Source organism: Micromys minutus (genome assembly GCF_963924665.1).
Source record: "Micromys minutus genome assembly, chromosome: 1".
In the NCBI taxonomy this organism is placed as follows: Eukaryota; Metazoa; Chordata; class Mammalia; order Rodentia; family Muridae; genus Micromys; species Micromys minutus.
The window spans coordinates 215,022,449-215,049,774 of record NC_137969.1 but is presented as its reverse complement, the minus strand read 5'-3'; the positions used below and the strand labels follow the sequence as shown (position 1 = coordinate 215,049,774).

The window sequence follows — 27,326 nt, the reverse complement described above, 5'->3', positions numbered from 1 at the left end:
GAGGTGTCGCCAGAGGTAGAGTGCAAAGAGAAGGTTCCGATCCACAGCACTGAAAAGAAAGTTGCTCATCTGAAATTCAAGAGTAACTAGGTATCTTACATGTTTTTATTTGCTGAGCCTGGCTCTTTTTTTAAAAAGATTTATTTATTTATTATATATAAGTACAATGTAGCTGTCTTCAGACACACCAGAAGAGGGCATCAGATTTCATTACAGATGGTTGTGAGCTACTATGTGGTTGCCGAGATTTGAACTCAGGACCTCTGGAAGGGCAGTCAGTGCTCTTAACCACCGAGCCATCTCTCCAACCCTGAGTCTGGCTCTTGACGTCCATTTTTCCTTGATCTTTGGGGCCATTCAAGCATTTGAAATGATTCTGTGGAACTAGGTTTATTTTTAGTCTGCTGTCTTATTTATTATCCAACAGGTTAATGGCAGGTTAAAATGATGTATTCAATATTTGCTACATATTCCAGGGTTGTGCCTTCATGATGTTTTGTTTTGTTTTCTAACCAGTGCATACACAGAGATGTGAAGCCGGAAAACATCCTCATCACCAAACACTCAGTCATTAAGCTCTGTGACTTTGGGTTTGCACGGCTTCTCAGTGAGTATGGGCAGTTTCTTCAGTGGAAAAGAAACGTTCTTACTGTGATCGCTGGTCTAGATACGCCAGAAAGCTGGCTCTCCTATGCTGCCTCGGGAATAACCTTGTTTTAAATTACAGTTTTTGCAAAGTTTTGTAATGGGATATAATTGTAAAAATATCTAAACACACAATGTGTGCTATATGTAAATTGTATCACAGAAGTTATTATAAAGCATGCTAATCTCCTGACTTCTCCCCCAAAACAATACTTAATCAGACATAATGCTTTAGATGAATGGCTTTTGATCTTGGCTGCAGATTATCACCCAAGGAACTTTAAAAAACCATCCCGGTAGTCCTGGGCCCTCTCCAAGTGTTCAGATTAATTGGACTGGGACGAAGCCAAAGCATCAGTAATGTAAAACACTCAATAGCCAAGCAATTTCAACTAGCAGCTAGCATCAAACAGTGATTCTTAGCTTTTCCCTGCTCAGTTGTGATTCTAGGCTTTCACTATCCTGTTTTCTGTGTTCCTTCACTGACCAGCTGGACCAGGTGATTACTACACAGACTATGTGGCCACCAGGTGGTACCGCTCACCTGAGCTGCTAGTGGGGGACACACAGTATGGTCCCCCAGTAGATGTCTGGGCAATCGGCTGTGTGTTTGCTGAGTTGCTGTCTGGTGTGCCTCTGTGGCCAGGAAAATCAGATGTGGATCAGATCTATCTGATAAGGAAAACCCTGGGTAAGTGGTTTCTGTCCTGACTTTTTGAGAACCAGCTTGTTTCCCTTACATCCCCTGCTCACCGGACACCTTTAGGAAACAGAAATTTCTTAGCCTGGCTGAAATGGATTCATTAAAAGTGTCTACGGTTTGTTTAAATGACACTAATTAATGATTACTGAGAATTCACTAACTGTCCAGGACATATAGACTTATCTCTTGAGCTTGGGTCAGATCCTCTTAACTTCCAAATGTGTTAATCTTGGCAACAAAAATGCTGCAAGGACTTAGCGGGTCACAGCTGGCTTTTGTGGCCGATTTCAGTTACATGCTGAACATACTTCATCCATACGGCTTGGGACTAGAGTGTTTATGACACTGGAGGTTTAAATGTGGTATCTTAGGGAAGAGGCCTATGTTTCATTTGTACCTTAGCCACATAGCCTAAAGGACATTTGTATGATCCTTTTAGAGTGCCTACGTTTGACCGAGACACATGGGGTTGAGTGTGGCATTTCCTACTTGTAGGATCATGTTGGCCCTCAGTCTCAGAATTTTTAATTAGGGATGCCAAGCCTGTATTAGGATGAGGTGATTCATTCATAGGTCCTTACTGCAGCCGGCCTGACAAGTTTTGAATTATTCAGACTACAGTAGAGGACAATTCTCAGCCTTCTAAGTGTGGAGAAGAAAGTTTTGTTTGCCACGCCCCTCCATTACAATTAAGGGAAATGGCAAAGACAGACGAGAAAGGGAGGGAGGAGGAGGGGACAGTTAAAGAGATCCAGTGGTTGTTCCTTTCAAAATTCAGAAGTTAGATTTTTCTCTGCTAAGGAACCCAATTTAAAGCAGACTTTCTCTGCTCCATAAACTCTTGTATTATCAGCAATCACCATATTGCTTTGTCTACCCAAAGTACTAAAGACCACCTGAGGGCGAGACTGCATTTCTGTTTGTTTATTGAGACAGGGGTTCTCTGTGGAGCTCTGGCTGTCCTGGAACTCCCTCTGTAGAACAGGCTGGCCTTGAACTCAGGAGTCAGGCCTCTGCTTGCTGACTGCTGGGATCAAAGGTGTGTGCCACCGCTGCCTGGTGGTGTTTCCCATTTTTATCATCTCCACCAGTGTCTTGTACATTGGAGCCTGATTGAAGCTCGTGCAGGGTCCCTCAGCCTTCCTTGACTGTCCCTCCAGTGGCTTTAGGGCACTCCCCTGCCACTCCAGCCCTGGTAGGGAGGCTCTGAAGGCACAGGGATATGTCTCCACTGTGTGTGTGTCTCTAATTCATTTTTAAAGCTAGGGGCTAAGGAACCTCATTATAGTGTTTTAAGACATAGGAACCAACACCCTAGGGGCTGGAGTTTTTGTTTTTGTTTGGTTTTGGCTTTTTGCTTGCTTATCCAAACTAGAGCCAGGGTCTGGATTTGAGTGAGAGGTAAAGCTGTGAACACTGACCACTCCCTCAGACACTCTAGTCAGGGGCTGAAGCCACTTTAGTGGCATCACCACAGGCTCCTGGTTGCAGGCCTCTGCTTCCCCTCTGCTCTAGAAAGTGGCCATTTGTGCCCCAGAGAAGCACTTCATCCTGTTTTCTGCACAAGTCTTTCACGATAATATTCCTAAGACTTTACATGAAACCACCATCAGCTCAACTGGCTGCCGTGGAATGCACTTCATTTGATAGGAGTCTAGAAACTTCGTTTCAGAGCCTCATGCCGCAAGAACTTCTAAACTGTAGACAACAAAGTTTCTAATAGACCAGCAACTGGCAAAACAGGAAAAGATGATTCCAATTTGGAAATAGATTCCTCATAGACAGAGGACCTTCCTGTTAGCCTCCTGTTAAACCTGTTGATTTTAGAGTCTTCAAATACATTGTAAGCTTAAGAGGGCAACAATCTTGAAGGTATCCATTTCCACCCCTGACATAGGGCACTGTCCCTGAAGAGCTCGGTGTAGGGTTAGGGACACAGCCTTCTGTGTCCACAAGGCTGCGGAGGGAATGCACAGTCCTGCGTTACCTAAACAATCCAACTCACCTCTGTCCCTTCTTGTCCCAAGGAGATCTCATTCCCAGGCACCAGCAAGTATTTAGCATGAATCAATACTTCAGTGGGGTGAAAATTCCAGACCCTGAAGACATGGTGAGTAACTCATTTTGGAGGTGGTTCTTTAGGTCAGGCTAGCTAGGTTTTGGTCGTTACTCAGATACCAGGGACACTGAAAGTTTTGTCTAAGAGTGATGAAGAAAATTGGAGCAAGATGGTGAGTGAGATTCTGGCCTCAGTTCAAACTTAGGAGCCCCTGGGAACAGAGGTTAGCCAACCTGGTCATACCTGTCCTTAATTGCCATCAACTGAACACAGATTGTCGGGAGCAAATTAACTTTCAAGCAAACCTAAACATTGGTTCACCAGGTGGAAGCAACTCCTCCCCCCAGCATTGCCCAAATTTATAGTCTCCTGTTAATCCGCCCTCCAGAATATGGAGCAGAACCACCACGACCTCATTCTGCTGCCCTCCTTCCTGTACGGTCAATGTGGGGAGACACCCCTTTATAAAGGGCCAAGAGAACCTACATGCTCATCTCCCCAACCCACGTTGAATACCACATCCTAATAAAAACCACTAAACAAGGGTATAGAGGTGTGGGGTTTACATTATTGCCTTTAGTATTCAGTAGGAGGCTAAGTTGAAGTACATCTGTGTAGTAGCTGTCGTGGGGCTAATAAACATAATTAGATCTGTATTCATCTATTTGGAAAAGTCTACAACAGGTTTTTAAATGAGAAAGTATAGTTTTAATATTTTATTCTGTTTATACTGTACATATACTGTTTAGTAATAGTAAACAGTATAATTTAACATAATTCAAATAAGTATTTAATAAAATATATATGTACATATAAATATAGAAAAAGATGGGAACCTCTGGGAAATCATGTAAAATTTTACTTTCTCTTTCCCTTGAGGTAAGGGCTCAGCTTATAGCCCAGGCTGGTTTAACTTTTAAATATTTTATTCATTTATGAATTTAGGTGTTTTGTCTGTACCCCACTTGTGTGCCAGGTGTTCATGGAGGGCAGAGGCAGCTGGATCCCATGGAGTTACAGATAGTCTGAGCCAGCATGTGGGTGCTGAGAATTCCACCCTGGTCCTCTGGAAAAGCAGCCAGAACTTCCCAGCTCTGTCACCTCTCTAGCCCTGGCTTTGAACTGCTGATTCTCCAACCTCATGATCCTGAGGGCTGAGACTGCAGGCAGATACCACACCTTATGCAAACCTCTTCACTTTTGTTAGACAAATAGTTAAGGATATCTTTCTCTTTGTTTCCGGTTTATTTTTCAGGTAGTCTAGACGGCCCTAAAACTCCTGATTCTCTTGCCTCTCAAGTATTGGGGTCACAGGTGAACACTTTACAAAATCTCTTTGCAATGAGATTTGGGGATTCTATTTTCATTCCTTATTTTCTTCTTACATTTTTGAAAAGTCTTCTAATAGGTCTATAATGAAGTAAAAAGTATTTCATAACTTAACGGGGGCAGGGTAGCTCAGTGGTAGAGTACTCAGCAGGCCCCTGTGGGTTTCTATCACTGCCAAGAAAAGAGCAATAATGGAATTTCAGGGCATAATTAAGGTTTGTGAGGTCGGGTTGCTACTGTCTGAGAAAGTGCTTTCAGATAGTAACCAACACGTCAATTTCCAGATGGAAGCTCCTTTGGCCTCCTGAGTTGCATGTCTGTCTTTGTCCCACCAACAGTGCCTCCATTTCCCTACAGCATTGCCAGTTTTAGGGAAAGTGGGTCATGGCGTGATGGAGAGGCGAGAACAGCATCTGGCTTATGGGAAGTGACCCCACTGCTCCCTTGTGACCTGGACATCCCCAGCTGTGCACCAAATAGCCCTTAGCAATTTCCTGGCTGAGGGCTAAGAAACAGCCTCAGCTCTGTGACCGTGAAGAGCATCTCCTGGTTCCCAGAAGTTGTCCTACAAGGAATTTCCTGTGGACAGAAACACAGGAAGCAGCAGCACATGGCTGTGCTGGTTGAACGCCTGTGCCCTCTCCCACTTAGTGAGGCCTGCTGGCTGCTGGAGAACTAGTTCAGCAGGCCAGAGGGGTCTGGTGTCTTACAGCCAAGAGGCAGGCATTGTTCCTGAGACAGGAGAGCTGATATCGGCAATGGCAACCCTTGGCAGTGCTTGCTTTAGATGAACACAGAGAGCTATTTAAGTTGTGTCGGCTAAAAGCTAATGTAAAGGTGCATTAGGATTCTTGCTCATTAGCTGCGCAATTGGGAATTTGAGGTTGGCTCCCTGTCTAAAAGAACTATGCTCTGAAGCTCTGCAGTGCAACCCCAGACTCAGGTGTTAGACGAGCCTGGCCAATTGCTCTGGCCCTCGGCTCACACTTTACCATATTCACACTCATAATGCACCGTGGTCGTTGACTCTGTTCAATGTTCATCTTCAGTCAGCTTCCTCAGTGTGATGGCTCCTTAACTTTGCCCATTTCCAATGTCACTCCCAACCAAGTGATGGGAACTCACCCGCCTTATTTTGTGTCTAGGCAGATTGACACGAGACTTCTGGGGGAGACTCTGTGCTCTGTGGACTAATTAGAAAAACAGCAGGCACATGTGGGCTGTGACAATAGTATTTCTTTCAGAAATCCAACAAGAGTGTGTGTATCTGGGTAGGATAAAGTATATTTTGATACTCCCTTTATACAAATGTCAATAGATGCTATAATTAGTGACTGCTTTGATAATGCTATTAATTTAAGTGCCAAAAGCTATTGTCAGGAAAGGCGTCTTATACAAAGTAGGGGGACAAAAACAACACAACAAAACCAAAACCACGTTCTCGAGCACAGCACAATCACACACACACACACAAACACACAGACTCTCTCTCTCATACCTCAACACGTGTCTATTGTTGCTTTTTTGGTCTTCTCCATCAGTATTTACTTACTTATTTATAATGCTGCCTTCCTCAAGAAGGGAAGTGAGTGATCAGGAAATAAAATTGGGAAGGCATTCTGGAGGCGAAGGGAGAAGCTTATGACCGTCATCAGGGGTTATTACTGGTGGAAGGCATGGTGGCAAAGGGCAGAGGAGGCACAAAGATGCCAGGAAGGTACAGCTACTCAAAAGAAATGTAGTGTGAAGGAACTTTAATTAGAATGTGTGCAGTCAACTAAAAGTCCCTTTTCTCTTTGACAGGAAACACTTGAGCTGAGGTTCCCAAACATCTCCTACTCTGCACTGGGCTTCTTAAAGGTAAAATCCTGAGGCTTTCCTGAGGGCCAGGAAAAACAGTTGTTAGAACTGTCAACTGAATAAATGTTTATCTAAAATCCTTCTTTTGAAGTGCTAAATACCTTTAATTTAAAAAAATGGGTCTCATTCTATTATAGTGCAAACATATATTATTCACTTTAAATAAACAGTCTGGGGGCTGGAGAGATGGCTCAGTGGTTAGGAGCACTGACTGCTCTTCCAGAGGTCATGAGTTCAATTCCCAGCATCCACATGGTGGCTCACAGCCATCTGTAAAGGGATCTGATGCCCTCTTCTGGTGTGTCTGAAGTCAGCTACAGTGTACTTACATATAATAAATCTTAAAGATAAGTAACATTCTGTTGGAATTCTAAGTTTATACAAAATGGAAATTTTAAGAGGAATGTTTTACAAAACAAGCCTTTCCTTCAAAAAAACACTCATAGCTATAGGATGCTTTAAATAACCAAGTCCCAGGATTGAGAGAAGGCTCAGTGGATGAGACACTGACTGTTCTTCCAGAAGACTGGGGTTCAACTCCCAGCACCCACACGGCAGCTCACAACCATCTGTACCTGTAGCTCCAGAGGTTCTGGTGTCCTTTACTGTCTTCTGTAGGCACTGCACACATATGGTGCACAGATATACGTGCATGTAGGCATCATACATATTAAATACAAATAAAATTTTAAGATAACCAACTGCTGTGTACATTTTAAAAGTTGGTTTACATATCTATTTCTGGAAGCACAGGTCATGTAAAATGTGGTACAGGACCAATTTGCAATGTACAGTCAATTTCCCAGTATTTCAGAAGGCAGTGTGATGCCATAGAAGTGTGGGAATTGTTAAGGAACAAATACATCGAGGCAGTTCTTTGTCTTTCCTTGTGTATGTGTGTTCCACAGACTGTTTCCTTAGCTGGTTATCAAAAGGCTGTCAGAGCCTAGAAAGGGGGCAGAGAACCAGACTGGAAAAGAACAATGGCGACACAAGCTTTACTTCTACCCATGTGGTCTGACTTCAGAGTAAAAGTGCTGAGTTGAACTCCAGAATCATATACTCCCCCATAAGTCCACCGAACACCTCAAAGACACGAGGAAACCCACTTCCAACGTTTATCCCCTCCTTTCTGAGAGTTTAGTGTTTCACAGAGAACCTACTTGTCACGCACGCTCAAACTAAAACACATGGAGAGTGGAGTGGTGGTCAGCAGAGGGAGGGTAGGGAGACAGGGTGCTAACGCACAGAGGGAGACATGTGCAGCAGGGAATGTGACTCACAATAGTCTATTGCATGTTTTATGATCCGGAGAAGAGTTAAGACTTGTAATGGTAAACATGTAAGGAAAATAAAATGCTAATTATCTTGGCCATTACACATTTGTATACATGTATCTATCACACCGCACCCCATAAATGTATAATTTTTTAAGTGTCGATTAAAAATGGTGAAAACCAGTGCTGGAGAGCTCGGCAGTTGGGAGCACTTTCCTTACAGAGGACTGGGGTTTGGCTTCCAGCACTCACATGCCTCACAAGCACCTCTAACTCCAGTTCCAGGGGATCCACTGTCGCCTTCTGACCTCTGTACCAGGCTTCCATACATGCAGGCAAAATACTTGTGCACATAACTTTGAACACCTCAGAAAAAAATTTAAAATGGTAAAAATTAAAAATAAATGAAAGTGCTCAGTTTTTCAAGGAAGTAAAGTGTATGTTATTACAGCTTCAAAGGGATTTTCTGTGCTTTCAGGGCTGCCTCCACATGGACCCCGCTGAGAGGCTGACGTGTGAACAGCTGTTGCAGCATCCGTATTTTGACAGTATTCGAGAAGTTGGGGAGTTGACAAGACAACATGACAAACCATCGAGGAAGACCCTGAGGCAGAGCAGAAAGCACTTGACGGGGGTAAAACTGCCTTACAGAAACATCCAAGCTTACAGTTTCAAATGACCTGTTGCCTGGTACTGAGTTGGGAGCTAGGTTTAGTGACAACTGTGGCTTGAAGTCCCACAATCCTAGACCAGATATAGGAGCCAGGTCATTTGAATTATCAACCCGGGCCTCAGAGACAAGTGCTTCTTGAGGTTCTATCCTGAGTCCTAAAGTTGTCCTTACCATGCTTCCTGATGTTACACAGGAACAAAGATGTCTGATGTACATGAACTCAGGTTGCAGGCTAGTACATCATGTATATTCAGCTGAACATGTTTCTCATGCTTTGGAGAATGAAATCCAAAGTAGACCTTTGCCATGATACCGCCAATGCTAACACTGCAGGTTTCTCCCCAAATGGAAGTGTTTCCTTTCTGCTTTGTCAGGGCTGGTGAAGATAAACACAGCAACAAGAGCCTGCAAGATAGCACCTTTCGCCACAGAACAAGATCCAGCTGCATACTTGTATCAGTGAAGAGTCCCGACTGGTCTAAAGTGGTTACACAACCTTAAATGGCAAAAGTCCTAATAATTTAGACTCCGGTTGAGCCATAGCTAAGATGGGTTGACTGTTCTTGATCACTTTTGGTTCCATGCAGAAACTTAAGCTTCAAATTATCTTGCCTTAGTGTCTTAGTTACTCCTCTGTTGCTCTGAAGAGATGCAATGACCAAGACAATTTATGAAAGAAAGCATTTAATCTGGGGCTTGTTCACAGTTTCAGAGGTGAGTGTGTAATCATGATTGGGAGTGCTGTGGCAGGCAGCAGGGAGGCAGGCAGGCAGGCAGGCAGGCAGCAGGGAGGCAGGCAGGCAGGCAGGCAGGCAGGGAGGCAGGGAGGCAGGCAAGGTGCTGGTGCAGTAGCTGAGAGCTTACATCTTATCCACAGGAAGTAGACAGAGACTGGCCTGTGCTTTTGAAACCTTAAAGCCCACCCCCAGTGACATACCTTCTCCAACAAGGCCACACCTCCTCACCTTTCCCAAAGAGCTCTACCAACTAGAAAACAAGCATTCAAAATCTATGAGCCTATGAGGACGTCCTCATTCAAACCACCACAGTTCATCTTTCCTTTCTAGCCCCAACTTCCTCAAACATACACCTGGATGGTATGTAGGTGGTTTGGGCAGGAGAGAGATGGAGAGGTTATTAGGAATAAGTGCTTCAATGTCAGGGCTCTGAGGTGGATCATGGGTATAAAACTAGGTGATGTTTTTTATTCTCTATCCTCTATGACCCAGTGAGTAAACCAGGCTGAAGTCCCTCTTGCTCTACTTTGAGCTTTCCCTATTGCTGTGCTATTTCGTGCTCAGGAGCAAAGAAACCATCTGCAAATATTTCTACTAGAAAGAACAAAGAACCTCACTGTTCAGTGTGTTGAAATCCTGAAGGATTGTTTGACTTAAAAGAACTAACAAATATCTTCTTTCCAAGTTCGTCAGGCCCCATTGTACAAATAAAAAGTATTTAGCCTGTTCTTGTTTTCATTTGACATTGACAATCGTTTTTCTGGAAGCTTGAAAGAAGTCTGATTTGTTGCCTTTTTATTTATAGAAATAAGTGCCTAAGTGTTATGTGTATTTTCTCTACTAGTCAAGGCTGTGGTTTACATGATATAGTCAAACACTGTAAACAAAACAGTTTTGTTCTCCAATAATGAAAATACCTCCTGATTTTTGAAAGTCTTTAAATTCTCCTTTTTTCTCTCTGTCTCTCTGTCTCTGTCTCTGTCTCTCTCTCTCTCTCTAACACACACACACACACACACACACACACACACACACACAAGCATGTGTTTTTCTTTCTGATGCTGGGGTTAGAATTTAAGGTCTCCCAAGGTAAACAAGCAGGTTATTACTTAACCCAAGGCACTGGTTGCTTCTGTTCTTTTCCTCTGTTCTGAGGCAGGCCTCACTATGTGGCTGAGGCTGTTTCCATTGAGATCTTACTGCTTTTGTTCCTGGAGTGCCAACAAACCTGGCTTGGATTGCTTTTTTAAAAATGAAACACACCTTTAAAAGGAAGAAGCCAGATTGAAATATTTCTCCCTCTGTCATGTCTGGATTTAGATGGGACGGATTTATTTCTCTATCTCCAGCATTGTATTTATGTTGTGCTTTCAGTTGCAGTACCTACCTCAGCTGACTGGCAGCAGCACCCTTCCGGCCTTGGACAATAAGAAGTACCCCTGCAGTACCAAGAAATTTAACTACCACTTCCCAAATATTTAAGGAGCTGGCAGAGTAATGAAGAATCGATCAATAATTTGAAGAAGAAAACATTGTACACATTCGATTCCTGCCTCGAACACACATCAGGAGAAAACACAAACAGGAAGCTGGAGGTCATTTGCCAGGAGATGAAGGGAAATTGGGGTTTCCCCGAGTTTTCATTATCTGAGCAGCAGAGCACGGACAGAACATAAACGCTGCCTCCTGCCACAGCTGCAACAGCAGATGCGGTCAAGGGCCTGCTTCGGGTTGCTCTCTGCCACATGAAGAAGTGGATCAAGAAATGGCCATATACACTTCTTTACGTGTGTTGCCTTGAGTCCTATCTCCTACCTTGTTTTCAAATCATATTTAAGTATGATTTTAGTCCCTGAAATCAAAATGTTTGTGATTCTGTTTCTTGTTTACTTTTTCTTGATTTTTATGGTTTAAGAATTTTTTTTTAGAATTATCTAAGTTGATCCAAATATCTAGAATCATACAGATTATCTTAAAACCCAACAGTTTTTATAACCAATGAGGTACATGTCTTACATATACTTTTATCTTCTAAGAAAGGATGCATCAGGAAAGGAGAGAACAAGACCCACAGGCCTCACAAAACATACAAAATGGACCTGTCAGCCTGAAAGTAATTATCACTTCAGTCTTCAGCTCAGCCTCAGACCTGAAGACTGTTTAAGCAAAACTCACATAATGATCTGGGCGTAGACATGGCTGCTTGTGAACATTAACTTCAATCAGGAAACATATAAGTTAACTGATATCCTCTTAGTACACGTGAATATGTCTGTGAGCACACACTTGTACACTTGTACATACATGTGTGTACGTGTGTGTGCATGCTAACAAATATGGAACAACCAATAAGAAAGTGGCTAAAAATATTGCTGAGTATTCTTAGTTTTAAACAGTGAGACTTAAAATTTAAAAACCTTTGATTTGGTTTTATTACTCTTAATAGCAAAGGTTTTTTTCTCCCTGGTCCCTGGACACAGACAATGTTAGCCGAGTCAGCTGCTCACTAACACTGTGGCTGACGTGCTGCTGGCTTGTTCTCCCTCAGGCCTGGACTTCCAAGCTCTGTTCACTGCACCTTCTTCTGCATTTCCGTTTCCTTCCCGTGTTAACCTCATGGCTTCACATGCTGCTGTGCAGTTCACTAAATCCTATCATCTGTTCAATATTCTGGGCTACTCTGAGGCAAGTTAAGGCTTCGTAAATTCACATAGTTTCTACTATAGGCCTGACAGTGGGCTAAATGTCAGCTCCAGTATTTTTCAATTCTTCTCAAATAGCCATGATTTAAATGACAAGGAAGGATATTGACTTCTGATAATAATTAAAATTGCCTCTCCCCTTAAATCAATAAAACTTCATTTGATGAAAGTGGATGCCTGTACTGCCTGTTTTATCAGGAGTTTTGCAGAACATGTTAGACTAGCAAAGTCACTCCAGACGAAATCATGATGAGCTTGCTGTTGGGCCACACAGTACTGAAACAAACCCAAGATAAAAGGGCTTGTCTTTTGCACGTATGCTTATCCTCAATGGAACCTTCTGCAAACCTCCTCCCCTGCCACCCCTGAACATGAATTAGAGTGTTTTTCTTTAAGCATGATTCTGAATACAGCTAAAGCTCATTTTCCTGCCTAAATGCTGAACTGCTAAAGGCCATTCCTAGTTAGATCTGTATTCAGCAACTTGGCATCCCAACATATAAACACAAATCTACTCATCAAACAGCACACAACCAACAACGATGGAATTGCAGCTCTTTCCAGAAATCAAAGACTAGCCTTCATCTACTTATGACATTCTTTATTGGTGTTTTCTGAATATAAAGCTCATTTTTGTATTTATTTTTTAATATCCCTTGAGTTCATAGAAGGTAGAATTCAAAGTATTTGAGAAATAGCAAAATTAGCTTCTAATGCTACCACATTCCTGTCTGAGGGTGGGGGTAGAGTAGCCTGTTTCCTCTGTTTTACCAGCAAAACTAGTTATGTGGTGGTAAGCACTGTGACTGCTTTAGCCAGCAGTAAGTAGTCCAAGCTTTAAGGTACGGCAAAGTAGCCAGCGCCTCCCTAACTGAGAAAGGGTATTTTTAAAGTGTGTACTATTAGGAATGCAACAGTCCAGAGCCTGAGCAATCACACAAATCCTGGGAAGCAATACAGCAGCACGCTGTTCTCAACACCACTACGCCTCTGTGCAATGGATCTCACCAGTGAATCTGTAACTGAGCGTTCAGGTTTCCATAATCACATTTATAGTAACATGCTTCAATGCGATGTAAATTATTGTAAGAAAGAATATTTGCATTGCAGTTTAAAGAACTCTGCATCAACATCTACATATATATGTATATAAATGAGAAATACATTAGAATTTCAGTGCTATGCTGTATTCTTAAAATGATTCAATATACATAATTTCACACTTCCAACTAAGTAACTTCAGTGAGTCACCTTTGATTGTTTATTCTCTTCCTGACACCCACTCTCCAATTCTAAAGCATTTTCACAGTTCTATTGGTGATTAATATTTGTAGCTACCTAGGACCAGGCATTTCAGGTGGTCCTTAGTAGTGAAAGCAGACACTTGTTTTACTTCAGGTTTAATTTTAGTTCCAAAGAAGGCAGTGCTTTCTTAAAGACGTGGACAAGGTATTCTTTATCTCTTATGCCAGGAAGATCACTTAAGAACAAATACTTGAGGTTCCTGCAAAGAGAGAAAAACAAGTCACTTCACTTGGCTTTTTATGACTTTAAAAATGAATTCAATTTATATGATTTTAGAAAATATAACATGCAGAAGATGTTTACAATGGCTTCTCAGAGCAACAGTCTTGAGGCTCACATTAAATGAAACTCATGGGAGACTTTAAAATTATAATTTTTCCTTACTTCATTGATGTTCTTTAGTTTGTTTTATTTTTATACACATACAAAACAGATCTCCTTTGAACGTAGAATACTAGTAATAATGCTAAAAGACAAACAGCACCCCAGGGTGGGGGTTTGTTCTTAAAGGTGTTCACGCTTCTGTTAGAGGCAGTCCTGCAGCCTTAGCGAGTGTTGAGGGATGAATGAGTCAGCACTTTTGCTTCTGTGCTTCAAGCTTCTCAAGCTGCCTGTGGTACTGAAGCTTCTGAAGGAGCCACCGCTATTAAAACAAATGCAGCCCCACAGTCTGAATGCTAGGGCGAATAAAACAAGATCCAACTAAACTGACTTCATGCATTTGTTATTCTCCGATAGGGCTCAGAATCCTGTGATGTCCCCTCCCTGTCAACTGTGCCAGGGCACTGCACGCCAGGCAGGCATTGTATGCTGACCTACACTCCTGGCCCATGGAACCTTTAAATTAAATAGTCCTGGCTAGGAGTTTGCTTCTGCTTTTAGACCATGGGTCTGGTTAGTGGTGAAAAGGACACAGACCAGCTTTCTCAAAACAACCCATGGTACTTTTGAAATGCATTAGTGCCAGACAGTGTTCTAGGCACCATAGACAGAAAAGTGACTATTTCAAGGATTTTCCCCCTTAGGTCAATTTAGTTATATAATTAAACACTAATTGCTATATACTGAATGCCATTCAGATGCCAAAACCACAGGGATATGGCTTTAAAGGCAGAGAAAACAACAGCTTTCTCTAATGGAGGCTTACTACGGTAGGCACTATGCCAAGTGCTTTATGTTACTCTACTTAAAAAAAAAAAAAAAAAAAAAAAAAAAAAAAAAAAACTCTTTCAATATAATAAAGCCATTATCATTCTTAGGCTGGTAATTGATTGTCAAGATGAAAATGAAGCCAGGTATGATGATGTACTCTTTTACTTCTAGACCTGAGGAGCAGAGGCAGGCAGATCTCTATGAACTCTAAGCCAGCCTGGTCTACAAAAAAATAAAAGGAAGAAAAAAATTGGGGTCTTTTGTAGGGACTGTGTAAGGTATATGTGGTCTGTGTATATGTGTGTGTGTGTATGTGTGTATGTATGTGTGTATATGGTGTATATGTGGGTGTATGTGTGTGTGTGTATGTGTGTGTATGTGTGTGTATATGTGTGTGTATGTGTGTGTGTGTGTGTATGTGTGTGTGTGCACATGTGCGCACAGAGGCCTGAAGAAGGTATGGGGTATCCTCTACTATCAGTCTTCCCCAAGTTCTGAGGCAAGTCCCCTGCTGGACCCGGAACTCAAGTTTTTCAGCTAGACTGATATCCGGGAAGCCTAGCAATCTTCCTGTCCCTGCCCTCGTCAGGGCTGGACTTGTGAGACTGAGTGGGACCACGCCTGGTTTTTATCTGGGTGCTAGGATCCAGACTCTGTTCCTCATGTGTGCACAGCAAGCATTCTTAACTGCTGAGTTAAGAGTTCATACTCTTGTGGTTTCATGGCTACCTGCAGTCTGTCCTTCCAGAGGACTAGCCACATGGTGGTTCACAGCCATCTGTAACTCAAATTCTAGGGAATGCAACACCCTCTTTTGGCCTCTGAGGGCACTGCATGCAAGCAAGACATTCATATACATAAATAACAAAATGTAAAGTTCATATTTTTAAAGTGTACTTTTAGAAATATAGACATCATCTCTAAATTGATATATATTCTGAATATTCATCTTATCAAGTTTTTGGTTTGGTTTTGACCACTTACTTAAAATGTCGCAAAGCAATGATGCCGTTGTCTGTGACATTTCCACAGGCAATGATTTCCATTTCCAATAGGCTTTTCCGTAGATTTTCAAGTTGACTAAGCCTCTGCAAACAGTTATCTTCAATATAATGACACTTGCACAGTGTTATTTTTTCAACATGCTTTAGGCCCACTGGGGGGAAAAGTATAGTTAAGAATCTTTTTTACTGTTCCCATGACTAACAGTTCTTGGTTTACCTGGGACAGGACTGTCCTGGCTTTGACTGTCCTATGAAATATGTCAATAGAGCGTATTCATTACACAGGCTGTGCTGATGGAGGGGCCGCTGCAGTCACATGCCCACCCCCGGGAAGAATCGAGCAGAAGCTACCTGGATATGATTGGTCTTATGTCACTGAGGGGTTCACAAAGGCATGAATTTGACAAAGATAGTCTGACAAAAATCAATCAGGTTTTGGATTTAAAGCAAAAAGAACACAGAAAGAAACTCATGAGAGAGAGGGGAAAAGGTGTATGCGATCTCTATTTATTCTGAAGATAAACACCAAACATAGGAAAAAACAAACTTAATTTTCCTGAAACGGGCAAAATACAAAAACATGCCCATGATTATCATGGGGAGTCAACTGTAACAAAACATTCCCTGCAATTCACCTTCATGCCCCAAAAGCAAATGACAGGGACTTACCCATGTGCTCCAACCCAATGTCCATGATACAAGAATCAGTGGCATCAATTGCTTGAATCTTATATCTGTCCACAGAGTTTCCTGGGAGCCTGTTATAGTCCTTTAGCCAATTCTGATGGCCACAGTAGCGTACTTTGGCTCCACACCGAAGTAGCCACTCAGATGCTGCCCTGTCAGGGCCAACATCCTTCATGCGTTCATAATCTACTCTGTTGACAAGAAAAAAGAAGCAGGTCACTTCCATTATCACTAGCTTTTTAGTTGTGTTCACAACGTAAGTAGGGGCCAGCGCTGGGTGGTGGTAATGCAGGCCTTTGATCCTAGTACTCAGGGCAGGGGGCAGGGGGCAGGGGGCAAGGGGTAGGGGCTAGGGGGCAGATGGCAGGGGGCAGGGGGCAAGGGGCAGGGGCCAGGGGACAGGGGGCAGGGGGCGGGGCAGGGGGCAGGGGGCAGGGGGCAGGGGGCAGGGGGCAAGGGGCAGTAGCTCTCTGAGGTTGAGGCCAGAGTAAGTTCCAGGACAGCCATGGCTACACAGAGAAACCCTATGTGTGTGTGGGGGGGGGGGGGAGGAGGGCAAAAACAAAAATTAAAAACATTAACCAAACAAACAAAGACCAGAATACATTTTTATTTCAAATAACTGAATTAAAGGGATTCATGAGGGGGCTGGAGAGGTCACTCAATGGTTAAGAGCACTGACTACTCTTCCAGAGGTCCTGAGTTCAATTCCCAGCAACCACATGGTGGCTCACAACCATCTGTAATGGAATCTGATGTCCTCTTCTGGTGTGTCTGAAAACAGCTAGAGTGTACTCATATAAATATAATAATAAAGGGATCCATGGAAATAAAAAAAAACTGAAGCTTTCTGTTCACATTTTTTGCTTTAGTTTACAAGGTATATCGATCTGAATGCAGGTACTCAGGTCCTGCAGGCAGAGTCTCGCTGCTCCAGCTAGGCTAGCCTTAAACTTAGGATGCTTCCCTGGCCTCCTCAGCGGTGAGATTATAGGTACCAGCTCTCATACCTGGGATTTTATTTTATTTATTGTTTTTGTTCTGGGGCTTGAACCCAGATCCTCCCTATGTTAGGCAAGCACTCATATGTGTCACAGAGCTTGACAGCAGAGACCCTATCACAATATGGTAAACTGTCTGCTAACCATTTTCATTAACGATTAAAAAAGAAAATTAAAGAGAAGCCGGGTGTGGCTCACACTTTAAACCCAGCACTTGGAAGGCAGAGGCAGCTGGATCTCTATGAGTTTGAGGCTAGCCTGGTCTATAGCCAGAGCTACATAGAGAGTATCTCAAACAAACAATTAATGAAGGAATCATTTTGAATCCATTTTCAAATTAGTGTCCTTGTACTATTTACTAATTCTGCAAATGCCTTTTTCTCTACTTTGTAGTCACAATGGTAACATTTAGCAGTAAGAAAGGGTTTCTTTTACCTGTTTTGATACAACACTTCTACAACTACGCCATGTACTGTTTTCACTTCTTATTTTTATTTATTTTATGTTCTCCATGTAGTCCTGACGGTTCTAGAACTCACTATGTAGACCAGGCTGGTTTTGAACTCATAGAACTTGTTTTGCCTTTGCCTCTCAAATGCTGGGATTAAAGGCGTGAGCCACCACATCTGGCACACTAAGTTTGAAACACCAGAGTTCTCCCAGTAGCATTCAAAAGGCTAATACATTCCTCAAGAAGCTAGAGAATATGGCATTTCAAATTGGCATACTATTGATCATAAAAAGAATAAATATTCACTTTAGAAAACTTGAAGGGCATCAATAGACATTAGAAAAAACCCACTCAGGACTGGAGTGGGTCTTGCGGTAAGAGCACTGATTGCTCTTCTGGAGGACTGGGTTCCGTTCCCAGCACCCATGTGGAAGCTCTGATGCCCTTCTAACCTCTGTGGGCACCAGAAACATACATGCTGCATATCCATACATGTGCATATCCATACATGCAGGGGACACATAATACACATAAAATAAAATGAATAAATCTTTAAAAAACTAACATTCTATAACTCAGATAAGCAAATGTATTATTTTGTAAGCTATTTTTCTGTTTAAGTATGTTTTATTGTTTGTAAAAAAATTAGGATCATGTATATTTATTATTCAAAAAGAAGCATCTGAAACACAAGAAATAACTGTCTAGCCAGTGAGCAATTTAGAGCCTGTCCAGTTGTAGAAATCCCCACATTTTTTCATGTAATTAGAATCACTTACTTATTAAACACTGTATTCAACCATTCCCAGAAGTATCTGGAGTCATATGACCATGGGATTTTCTTTAAGCTGCAGAGCTGCCTCGAAATTTTTCCAAACATCATCTTTGATCTAGACATACAAAACAGCACTCTCATCAGCCAGCAAGCAGAGTCCCACATACCTAGTCACTTACAGCGCAGTTTCAGTGTCAGAATTCTCATGCCAGCAGAGCTGACGCTACTGACCCGTCACTTCTGTCTGTAACTCTTGGGTTTTGTTTCTTATTTGCTGCAAAATGAAAAGTCGGCGCTAGGTGCTGTCTAAGGTCCCTTTAGCTTAAACTTCATCGTCTGAACCTAGTCAGTCTGCAGTGTTGCCCCCTTGTATATAGATAGTCTCTGCATAACTACTGATTTGCTTACACCAGCTCCACTTCAATAGACATTTCAAAAACAAAATGGCAGGCTATAGTCCTGTAGAGAAAGTATGACAAAGTTAGTGTTTCCATCCAAGCAGGGAGATAAAAGCAGATCTATTTAGGATAAAGACAGTGGATCACCAGAGCAGAGGACAACCCTATGCATGGCAGCTGAGCAAGAAATTTCACGTGGCTGACCCTGGATTTTCTCCTTTGTGAAAAGAGATGATTTGTTCAGATGACTGCTGGCCATAAGCAGCTGAGAAAATACTTTCTGATTAGGTCTCCATGGGTTTATCTCAATTCAACTTCTCTCACTGTGGGCCAGCTGTGAGGATTGGGGGTTGCAAGAAAAGTGAAATGTGCTGTCTCTGAGGAAATTACAGTGAATCCAGGGAGGAGTGGCTCAAGATAAGTCGCAAGGTAGTTCAAATAGACGACTTGATACATGCCTTGAAAGACCTAAACCAAGGACAGAGATGACTCAACACGAAGTGAGGCAGTTATGCTGGGTCTCAGCCAGGGCAGGACATCAAGGCAGGCTACACATTAGTTTGGTTTGTACATGGGGGCCATGTCAAGGAGAGTCAGATGCTCAGTGCCAGGTCACAGAAGGCCTTGCCGCCAGCCCGGATATCTGGACTATATTCTACAAACAGCAGAGAGTCACTGGCATATCAGGACAGAGTATAGCATTGTTAAAGCTGTGTACTCCAGGAATTTTACTCAGACAGCAACATCAGAACCAAAGGTCAAGTTGGAATGCTGACATGATCCTGTGATCCTAGCTATTTCAGACGCTAGAGCAGGAGGATCTGTTGAACATAAAAAAATTGAGGCTAGCCTGAGCAATATAGCTACAGTCTGTTTCTTTCTTTAAAAAGACGTATCTATTTATTTTATTTATATGAGTACACCATAGCTGTCTTCAGACACACCAAAAGAGGGCATCAGATCCCATTACATGATTGTTGTGAGCCAATTACATGGGAATTGAACTCAGGACCTCTGGAAGAACAGTCAGTACTCTTAACCACTGAGCCATCTCTCCAGCCCACAGTCTGCTTCAAAATAGACAAATAAGTAAATACAGAAAGGGCCAGGAATAGCTAACAAGGGCTTCAAAAATAGGACTTAGTTATAGAAGAATGAAATGAGATTAGAGTTAAGACTCTATATGGCTCAGGAGGCAACATACAGAGACAAGAGGGAGAGGACTTGAAGATGCTACTAAGCTTTGGTCCTGGATCACTGGTGCAATGGTGATGTCATTGTCAGAAGCTGGAATCAAGAGGATGGCTCAGTGGCATGCTCTTATACAGCAGTAGTGGGGGAGTGGAGACAGAAGGACCCTTGCTGGCCAGCCTGTCTAGCCTAGTTGGTGAGCGCTGGGATCGGCGTGAGGTGGAAATGTAACAGGCCCAGACCGCCCTCTTAGCACACCTGGCTCTAAGAGGGAATACCATGCAGGCTGTAACACTCCGTACACAAACAGCACCACATGCCAAATGAAAACAAAGACCTAGTCCATCAGAGTCCATACTTATGGGAAAGTCTCTAAATGAGCCAACCTTTTTTTTGTTTTTTGTTTTTTTTTGTTTTTTTGGCTTTTGTAGTTTTGCTTTTGGCTAACTGTTCTTTTTAGTGAAGCACATCAACACAAAACATGCTTTTTGTGCTTAAAATTTCACCCCAAGAAAGGCCCAGGGTTATACTGGGATCCCAAACACCCAGTGTAATTGCCTGCCGGCTAATACAGACTTTCTATTGGCCTAAACCTGTGTTCAAGTCTTCTGATGGATACTCCACAACAGAAAGTGATTGAAAAAGACACTCCATATTGACCCTGGCCTCCACATACACATGTATGAGCACAAAGGACATAGACAGAGGCACACATACACACCATGGTAGGAGAACAAGAGATCGTTATGGACTTAATTTCTTTTCCTTTCTGTTTTCCAAATTCTCAATATGAAGTGTTGGTAGGATTCCTAAGGGAAGATGAACAACAAAGCCATTGGAATCAGAGTCACAAAGTGTTAGAACCGAAAGTAACTTAGGTCAGCTACACAAAACCTGTCATTTAGGGGTGAGGAAACTAAAGCCTTGATATTAAGTAACATGCTGACACCCTAAATCCTTTCTGGAACAAGGTGGAGCATTAATAAATGCATGTGCCTCAAGGCCCTTGCTCAATGCCTCATAGCTAATTTGTGTCAGGGTTGCATTTGAACCTAGTACTCTTTCCTACCAGTCAAGGTTCTGGATGACTCTAGAACAAGGGAGAGGTTTAAAAGATTCAGGTGTGGAAAGCATTTTAAAGCTGAGGACATGGGACACTGCTCAGGAATACCTTCCGCAGGCCTCTCCTCTTCTCTCCTCTTTCCTCCTCTTTTCCCCCAACCCCTCCGTCTATGGCAGTGCTGGACACTGACCACAGGGCTGAGTAGATTAGGCGAACACTCTACTACTCCACTGACATCACCTTCATCTTCCTTCCAAGGCTGTCCTCATCACCAAATTGCTGTCTCTGCACATCCCAGAGCCCCGGCCTTTCCAGATTTCTGTGAAGCTCTCTCCACCTATATCCATCTTGAATAACTTGTTTGTTGTCAGTTTTGTTTACAAAGCTGGGCTTTGTCACCCTATCCTCAGGCTATTTCCTGTGTTCATTCCACCCTGACTTCATCAGTGAAAAACCTTACCCAACTTCTCATTTAAATGCCACACCCACCCATCCATCCATCCATCCACCCACCCATCCATCCATCCATTCATAAATGCTCACTGAATATGTGCTGTACTTAGTACAAACTAGAAATGGTGAGGCAAAGCAGCAACAAGGCAAGTACAAAGTAAGACCTGGCCCCGTTCCCTCATAAGCCATAGTTTCACGGAGAATACAGATGACATGCACACACAAGCGTCATCCAGTATGGCTCCTTGAGGCTTGGACTATGCATGGAGCCTAAAAGGGGGTAAAGGGAAGGCTTCATACCAGATTATTTTTTTGAGATAGGTTTTAAATAGTCTTTAAGAATTTTCAAGCATCATGTCCCAGCACTTGTAGGTAGAGGTAGAAGATCTGAGTTCAAGGCCAGACCATCCAAGACTACACTGTGATATCCTGTATCACAAACAGAGTTTTCAACCTGGAAGATTAAGGGGGAGGGGAAGGGCCGGCAGAGCTAAACAAGCTAAAATTACTTTTCTTTTTCAACATAATATAAAAGTTTAACAGTATCTGTTGGTTAGTAGTCTTCAGTGGCTGGCTATTGGGGTGTAAAGGCCAAGCCAGAGACACTCTTACTAAGCAGGTGAAATACAGTCTCTGAAAACTCAATACTTAGTTGGTTTCATTTTGTTTCACTTTCTAATTGAACTTAAATAAAGGCAAGGCAAAACTTATTTTAGCTATGATTTATAAAAGATACTAAATGGTTTCCCTAAATTAAGTTATAATAAATTTTAATTTTATTTATTTGTTTATTTATTTATTTATTTGCTTATTGATTTATTTAATGTGTGTGAGTACACTGTTGCTGTCTTCGACACAACAAAAAAGGGTATCAGATTCCATTACAGATGGTTGTGAGATACCATGTGTTTGCTGGAAATTGAACTCAGGACCTCTGGAAGAAAAGCAGTCAATGCTCTTAACCGCTCAGCCATCTCTCCAGCCCTAAAATTTAGATCTATATCTAGACATAAAGTTTTGAAAACATGGTGGGTTTTTACATTTTCAACTTCAGCTTTGCTAACTGACATCTGAGAAATACTTCCTGCTTGAGACCAAGCAGTTTGGCCAGTATGTTTTCTACATGGAAAGAGGAGACCTCTAGTGGTAAGTCAGTGAATATAACTTAAGTAAGTTAAATCAAAAAACTAGAAAATAATTGTTGCTATATGCTATATGTTAAAGGCAATAAATAATTTAGAATTTTAAATTATAAAGAAAAACACACTTCTGTTTACTATCAGAATAAGTCATAAGTTTATAACAGTGTTTCTAACATTTGCAATAAGTTTTGTGAGGTAATAGAAGTCAAACCCTAATGTGTTACTATATATAGAAAGAGCAGGGGGTTGTGGGGGGAGACAGACAGACAGACAGACAGACAGCTTTCTGAGTAGATATGACAACACTTTCTTATTTGTGTAAAGTGAATATCTTAAAATAGGAACTTTTGATCATATATATTAAATGCAATTGCTGAATAGGCAGACTATCAAATGATGGCTAGTTTGTTCAAACACTGAATTAGTTCCTGAGAGTGATAGGGTGGAGACAGGGGTGAGGCAACAGAACAGGTAAATTTCTCGTAAATACCACTCTATCCCTCTCTACTCATCCCTGAGAGAACAAACCCTCAGTATCTGCTGACTGGCAGTGGCCTTTTCTGAAGGTGATGCCAAGCAAGACAACACTGACGTCCCTCAGTGCCCACCAATAATTGCCTCTGGACCCGAAACCAGACTCAGGGCAAAGTAAAATCCTAGAAGTGAGAGAGTTTATTCTATGAGGAAGTCACTATACCACTAAAAAGTTTAATGAGTGTCAGGTCCCAAACAAACCCAGGACAAAGCTCACTCAGTACCCATGGCTTCTCCTCCCAGCACTTCTCACCCCATCCCTTACCCTAAACCTCTCCAGTCCAGGGCTGAGCTTTCCTTTCCTTCCCTTCCCCTAGCTCTTGATTCCTATATAACTCAGCCATTTGGCCATACATTCTCTTGGTTCTGCTCTCAGCTCTCTTGGTCTACTTGTCCTCTATCTTCTTCTCTTCTCTCTTGCTCTCCAAGTTTCTCTCCTCTCCCAGCCTGGTTCACTCTGGACCTTTCCAGATGCCTCTGGCTGAACTGTCACTCATTTCTACAATAAAATCCTTCTCTACTATACCTTGGCGTGGTCACGTCCTCATTTTCGTTCACTGAATTTGCTAATTCATTCAAGCAGAAATCTGGGGGAAATACGTGGGAATGGGTTTTAAAAATATGGAATGGTGGAAGGAACATAAAACCAAAGCAGGCTGAATTTGTAGATATGGAGCCCCTGAGTGGGGATTCTAGGTTTACTTAATATGGAAGCTCACAGAGCCAAAAAAATAAAAGTCAAGTTTGCTTGGTTGGCAGGAAAGCATGTCAAAAGATGGCCTACCATCTGGAGCTGGAGATGTCTAACACTCCTTGGCTTGGTGCTGATGAAGGGGTTTTAAGGCTCAGGAAAACTGAGGTGAGTACATGTAGAACCCAATTCTGCACTGGGAGGGTCCAGAGGCATGCCTTTCAGTGGTCCTATAGAACTCAAAACAGTAGGAGTGGCGCTGGCACACTCAGGAGCTTTGCTGCTGTTGCTTCCTGACTCGTGTCTGACCTCGGAGACACTGATGCTCAACTCAAGTCAATGTGATCAGTCTGAGTCCTGGATTAGCAGGGATCAAGGGGCAGCATTAAACCATCAGAGGTAGAGTGAGCGTAGTTCTTGTGACCAGCAGCAGAGGCACAGCGATGTTTGTAATGACTGGCTCATGTGGCTTCAGACTGACTCATCTTTCACCTTGTTTTCAGAAAACAAAAAGCCTAAGTTTTCATTTGACCTGCATTAGCAAAAACACCCTAGAACAAAGGAAAGGAACACATCTACATTGTAGCACAGCAATAGGGATTCTGGGCACCAGCTAATCTCCAGACTATCCAGGGTACAGTACAGAACCCCTTGAATCGAGAAAGGCCAGGTCCCCCTGGAAAAGGGCCCTGACCCAAAACTGGGACATTTAAAGTATCAGAAATTGTCAAGACAGCAGGATTTCTTTCTTTTCTTTTCTTTCTTTCTTTCTTTCTTTCTTTCTTTCTTTCTTTTTGCAGAATTCTTTTCTAACTGTATTTATTTAAGCCATCTTCTCCCAAATGCAAAGGTAGAGAAAGTTAGTCATTTGATAGGACTGAATTTAGCAACCCGTATGCTTTTGTGGTCCAAATACAGAATAATTTGTTGCCCGGTGAAGGTCCAGATTCATTTTACTCATCTTCATAGCCAGTCAGAAATAGAATAACATAAGACTTATGGAAGAAAGAATGTGGCTATTGCCCGAGGAAAAAGGGCTTGTCTTGATTCAAAAAGGGGGTAAATGACCAACTTGGGTTTTCTACTGCTCTATGAAGCAAGTGAGGACCTTCCACATTTAGCTGAGCTCTTCTTGCTAGGGCTCCACTTAACAAGGGCCATCCCATCTCTCAGCAGGTCCATCCTAGCACCAGACACACCCACGATACACACACATACCGCTACAGCTGACACCAAGACTATGCGACTTTTAAGGCTATATGTAGGGGGGCTAGAGAGATGCCTGCAGCTAGGAGCACTGGTTACCCTTTCAGAGGATTCAGATTCAATCCCTAGCACCCACATGGCAATTTATAAGCACTTGAAACTCCAGTTCCAAAGGTCCAATGCCCTATTCTGGCCTCTACTGGCACCAGGCAGAAACATGGCATTCAAACATATATGCAGGCAAAACACCCATACACATAAAAGCTATGCCATATTTTATATTGTGATATTAATGGTAACATGGCATATTGAGAACAAACAAGAAAGAGAGGTTTATGGTTTAACAGTGATGTGCTTGGGTCCGGTAGACAAGAGGTCAACTGTATTAGTTTTTGGTCAAATTGTCAGTAGCTAGAATCATCTGGACAGGGGGAATTTTAATTGAGAAAACTCTTTAGTATGAGAAGTAAGATTGTGGGCATTTTCTTGATTGATGATTCAGAGTGGAAGGGCTAAGCACACTGTGGGTGGTGCCATTCCTGGGCAAGTGGTCTTGAGGTACACATGAAAACAAACTGGGCAAGCAGTAAGCAGCCTTCCTCCATGGCCTCTACTCCAGTTCCTGCTCTGACTTCCTTTCACAGTGGACTATGGGCTGTAAGATGAAATCCTTTCCTTCTGAGTTGCTTTGGGTCATGATATTTATCACATCAAAGGCAAACTAGGACTCTGGGGTCTTTATTATTTCATGAGAACCCACAGTTACTACAACACACTGAAGTTAAGATACAACCATCCATGCTATCTGTGTGTGATGGGATGAATAATCAGGGAACACTGTTTCTTCTAGGCCGTTGATACAAAATATCTAGTACTTCTCATGAAATAAATCAATCAAGCCTAATAAAAAGCTAACACTTTGCTGAGCTCCACTTCTGATGAATCTTCTTACAAGTACTATTACCTGATCCAGGGCACTCAGACAGAAGAGTGTCTGAGCTGGGATGTTAGGATGAGCCTGAGCCACCTACTGGCTGGAACCAACATTCAAACCAGCAAGTCCTTCCAGCAATTGCTTGTCCTGGTAAGCTGTTCTAACCCTGAAGACAAAGAACTACCATCAAGCACAGAATACATTGATATGGTGACAAAGAATCACAGAGCCTTACAGAGTTCTAAGGTCTTTTAAGTGATTACATGGCTCTCGCCCTGCCCTGTGAGTGGTTGTCCTGAGGCATGGACATTTAAAATCCCTTAGTCCAGTGATTAAGGAAACGTTGGGCCAGGAAGCTGCATGGGACTGACCTAGGACCTCTGCATGTATGTTACACTCGTATGTAGCTTGGTTTTCAAGTGGGACAAGTAGGAGCAGGAGCTGTCTCTGACACCGTCACCTGCCTTTGGGACCCTTTCCTCCTACTGAGAGGCCTTGGCTAGCTTCAATAGTAGAGAATGTGCCTAGTCCTATACCACTTCATACTCCAGGGCTGGCTGATATCCATGGGAGGCCTCCCCTCTTCCTAAGAGTGGACGGGTTTGGGGTGGGGTTGAGAGTGAGAGAAAGGACTGAGAGACCACAGTAGGGATGTAAATTTTTTTTTTTTAAAGAAAGAAAATAAAAGCTTGGGGTTAGACAGACGGCTCCAAGGTTAAGACTGCTAACTGGTCTTACCTTAGGACCTATATTCCCAAAACCCACATGGCGGCTCACAGTTGCTCAAAAACTTCCAGTTCCAGGGGATCCTTTACTCCCTTTACTGGTCTCTACGAACTCCTGCACACACCTGTTACAACAAGCTCATATAGGCACATACACATACATAATAATTCAAACAAATAAATCAAAACAAAAAACACTAAATGATGACAGGGACTGAGCTGTCTACATCCAGCGCCTAGCGCAGGGCCCGATATTTATAAGCCGAGTCAGTAGTTGAGTGGCTACTAACCAGGAACCCCATGAAGGGCCCAGAAACCTGCGGGCTACCAGCTCAGTAGTGACAGGGAGCGGCCCGAGGTGGCTTGGCATCCGGCTCCTGGGACAGAGCGTCGCCAACCGACCAGGAGGCATGGCCGAAGGAGAGGCCGCAGGAGGTCACCCTGCCACTCCCGGGCTTCTCTGGCGGAACAGTGCCGGCGTCCTGTCAAGCCTGCGCCGGCGGAGGCTCGGGAGAGTGGAACCACCACCCGGTCCCCGCCTTCGCCCTCGCTCCTCTACTCACGGCGTACGGCGTCCCTGCGTCTAGCCGGCCCTTCGCCCTCAGCCTTTTCCCTCCACCGCGCTCGCT

General features: G+C 42.9%; 2 protein-coding genes across 11 annotated transcripts in view; one reads left to right on the top strand and one right to left on the bottom strand.

Annotated features, from left to right (window-relative positions):
• The window catches only part of CDKL1 (cyclin dependent kinase like 1), a gene marked incomplete at both ends in the record, with an annotated part of 44,196 nt that extends 33,431 nt beyond the window's left edge, over positions 1 to 10,765 (top strand). Inside the window, 6 exons of one of the 3 annotated variants that reach the window (XM_080936637.1) lie at positions 517 to 607; positions 1,136 to 1,336; positions 3,376 to 3,458; positions 6,540 to 6,596; positions 8,352 to 8,507; positions 10,658 to 10,765. In XM_080936637.1, the coding sequence (XP_080792763.1) occupies positions 517 to 607; positions 1,136 to 1,336; positions 3,376 to 3,458; positions 6,540 to 6,596; positions 8,352 to 8,507; positions 10,658 to 10,765 (696 nt within the window). The remainder of the gene's footprint in view (positions 1 to 516; positions 608 to 1,135; positions 1,337 to 3,375; positions 3,459 to 6,539; positions 6,597 to 8,351; positions 8,508 to 10,657) is intronic. The other 2 variants (XM_080936638.1, XM_080936639.1) reach the window with 2 other exon arrangements.
• A 1,804-nt stretch (positions 10,766 to 12,569) lies between these two features.
• On the bottom strand, positions 12,570 to 27,311 carry DMAC2L (distal membrane arm assembly component 2 like). 8 transcript variants are annotated; one of them, XM_080925041.1, is made up of 8 exons: positions 27,261 to 27,286; positions 26,711 to 26,822; positions 26,003 to 26,138; positions 20,671 to 20,758; positions 18,365 to 18,475; positions 16,116 to 16,324; positions 15,427 to 15,598; positions 12,570 to 13,489 (listed from the first exon to the last, which is right to left on the bottom strand). In XM_080925041.1, the coding sequence occupies exons 5-8, from the start codon at positions 18,466 to 18,468 to the stop codon at positions 13,375 to 13,377; spliced, it is 600 nt and encodes a 199-aa protein (XP_080781167.1). In that variant the 5' UTR covers positions 18,469 to 18,475; positions 20,671 to 20,758; positions 26,003 to 26,138; positions 26,711 to 26,822; positions 27,261 to 27,286; the 3' UTR covers positions 12,570 to 13,374. The 8 variants fall into 8 exon arrangements, with proteins under 8 accessions (XP_080781167.1, XP_080781168.1, XP_080781172.1 ...); XM_080925042.1 differs by lacking the exon at positions 26,711 to 26,822 and having other exon boundaries at positions 27,261 to 27,301; XM_080925046.1 differs by lacking the exon at positions 20,671 to 20,758.
• Between the last annotated feature and the right edge of the window lie 15 nt (positions 27,312 to 27,326).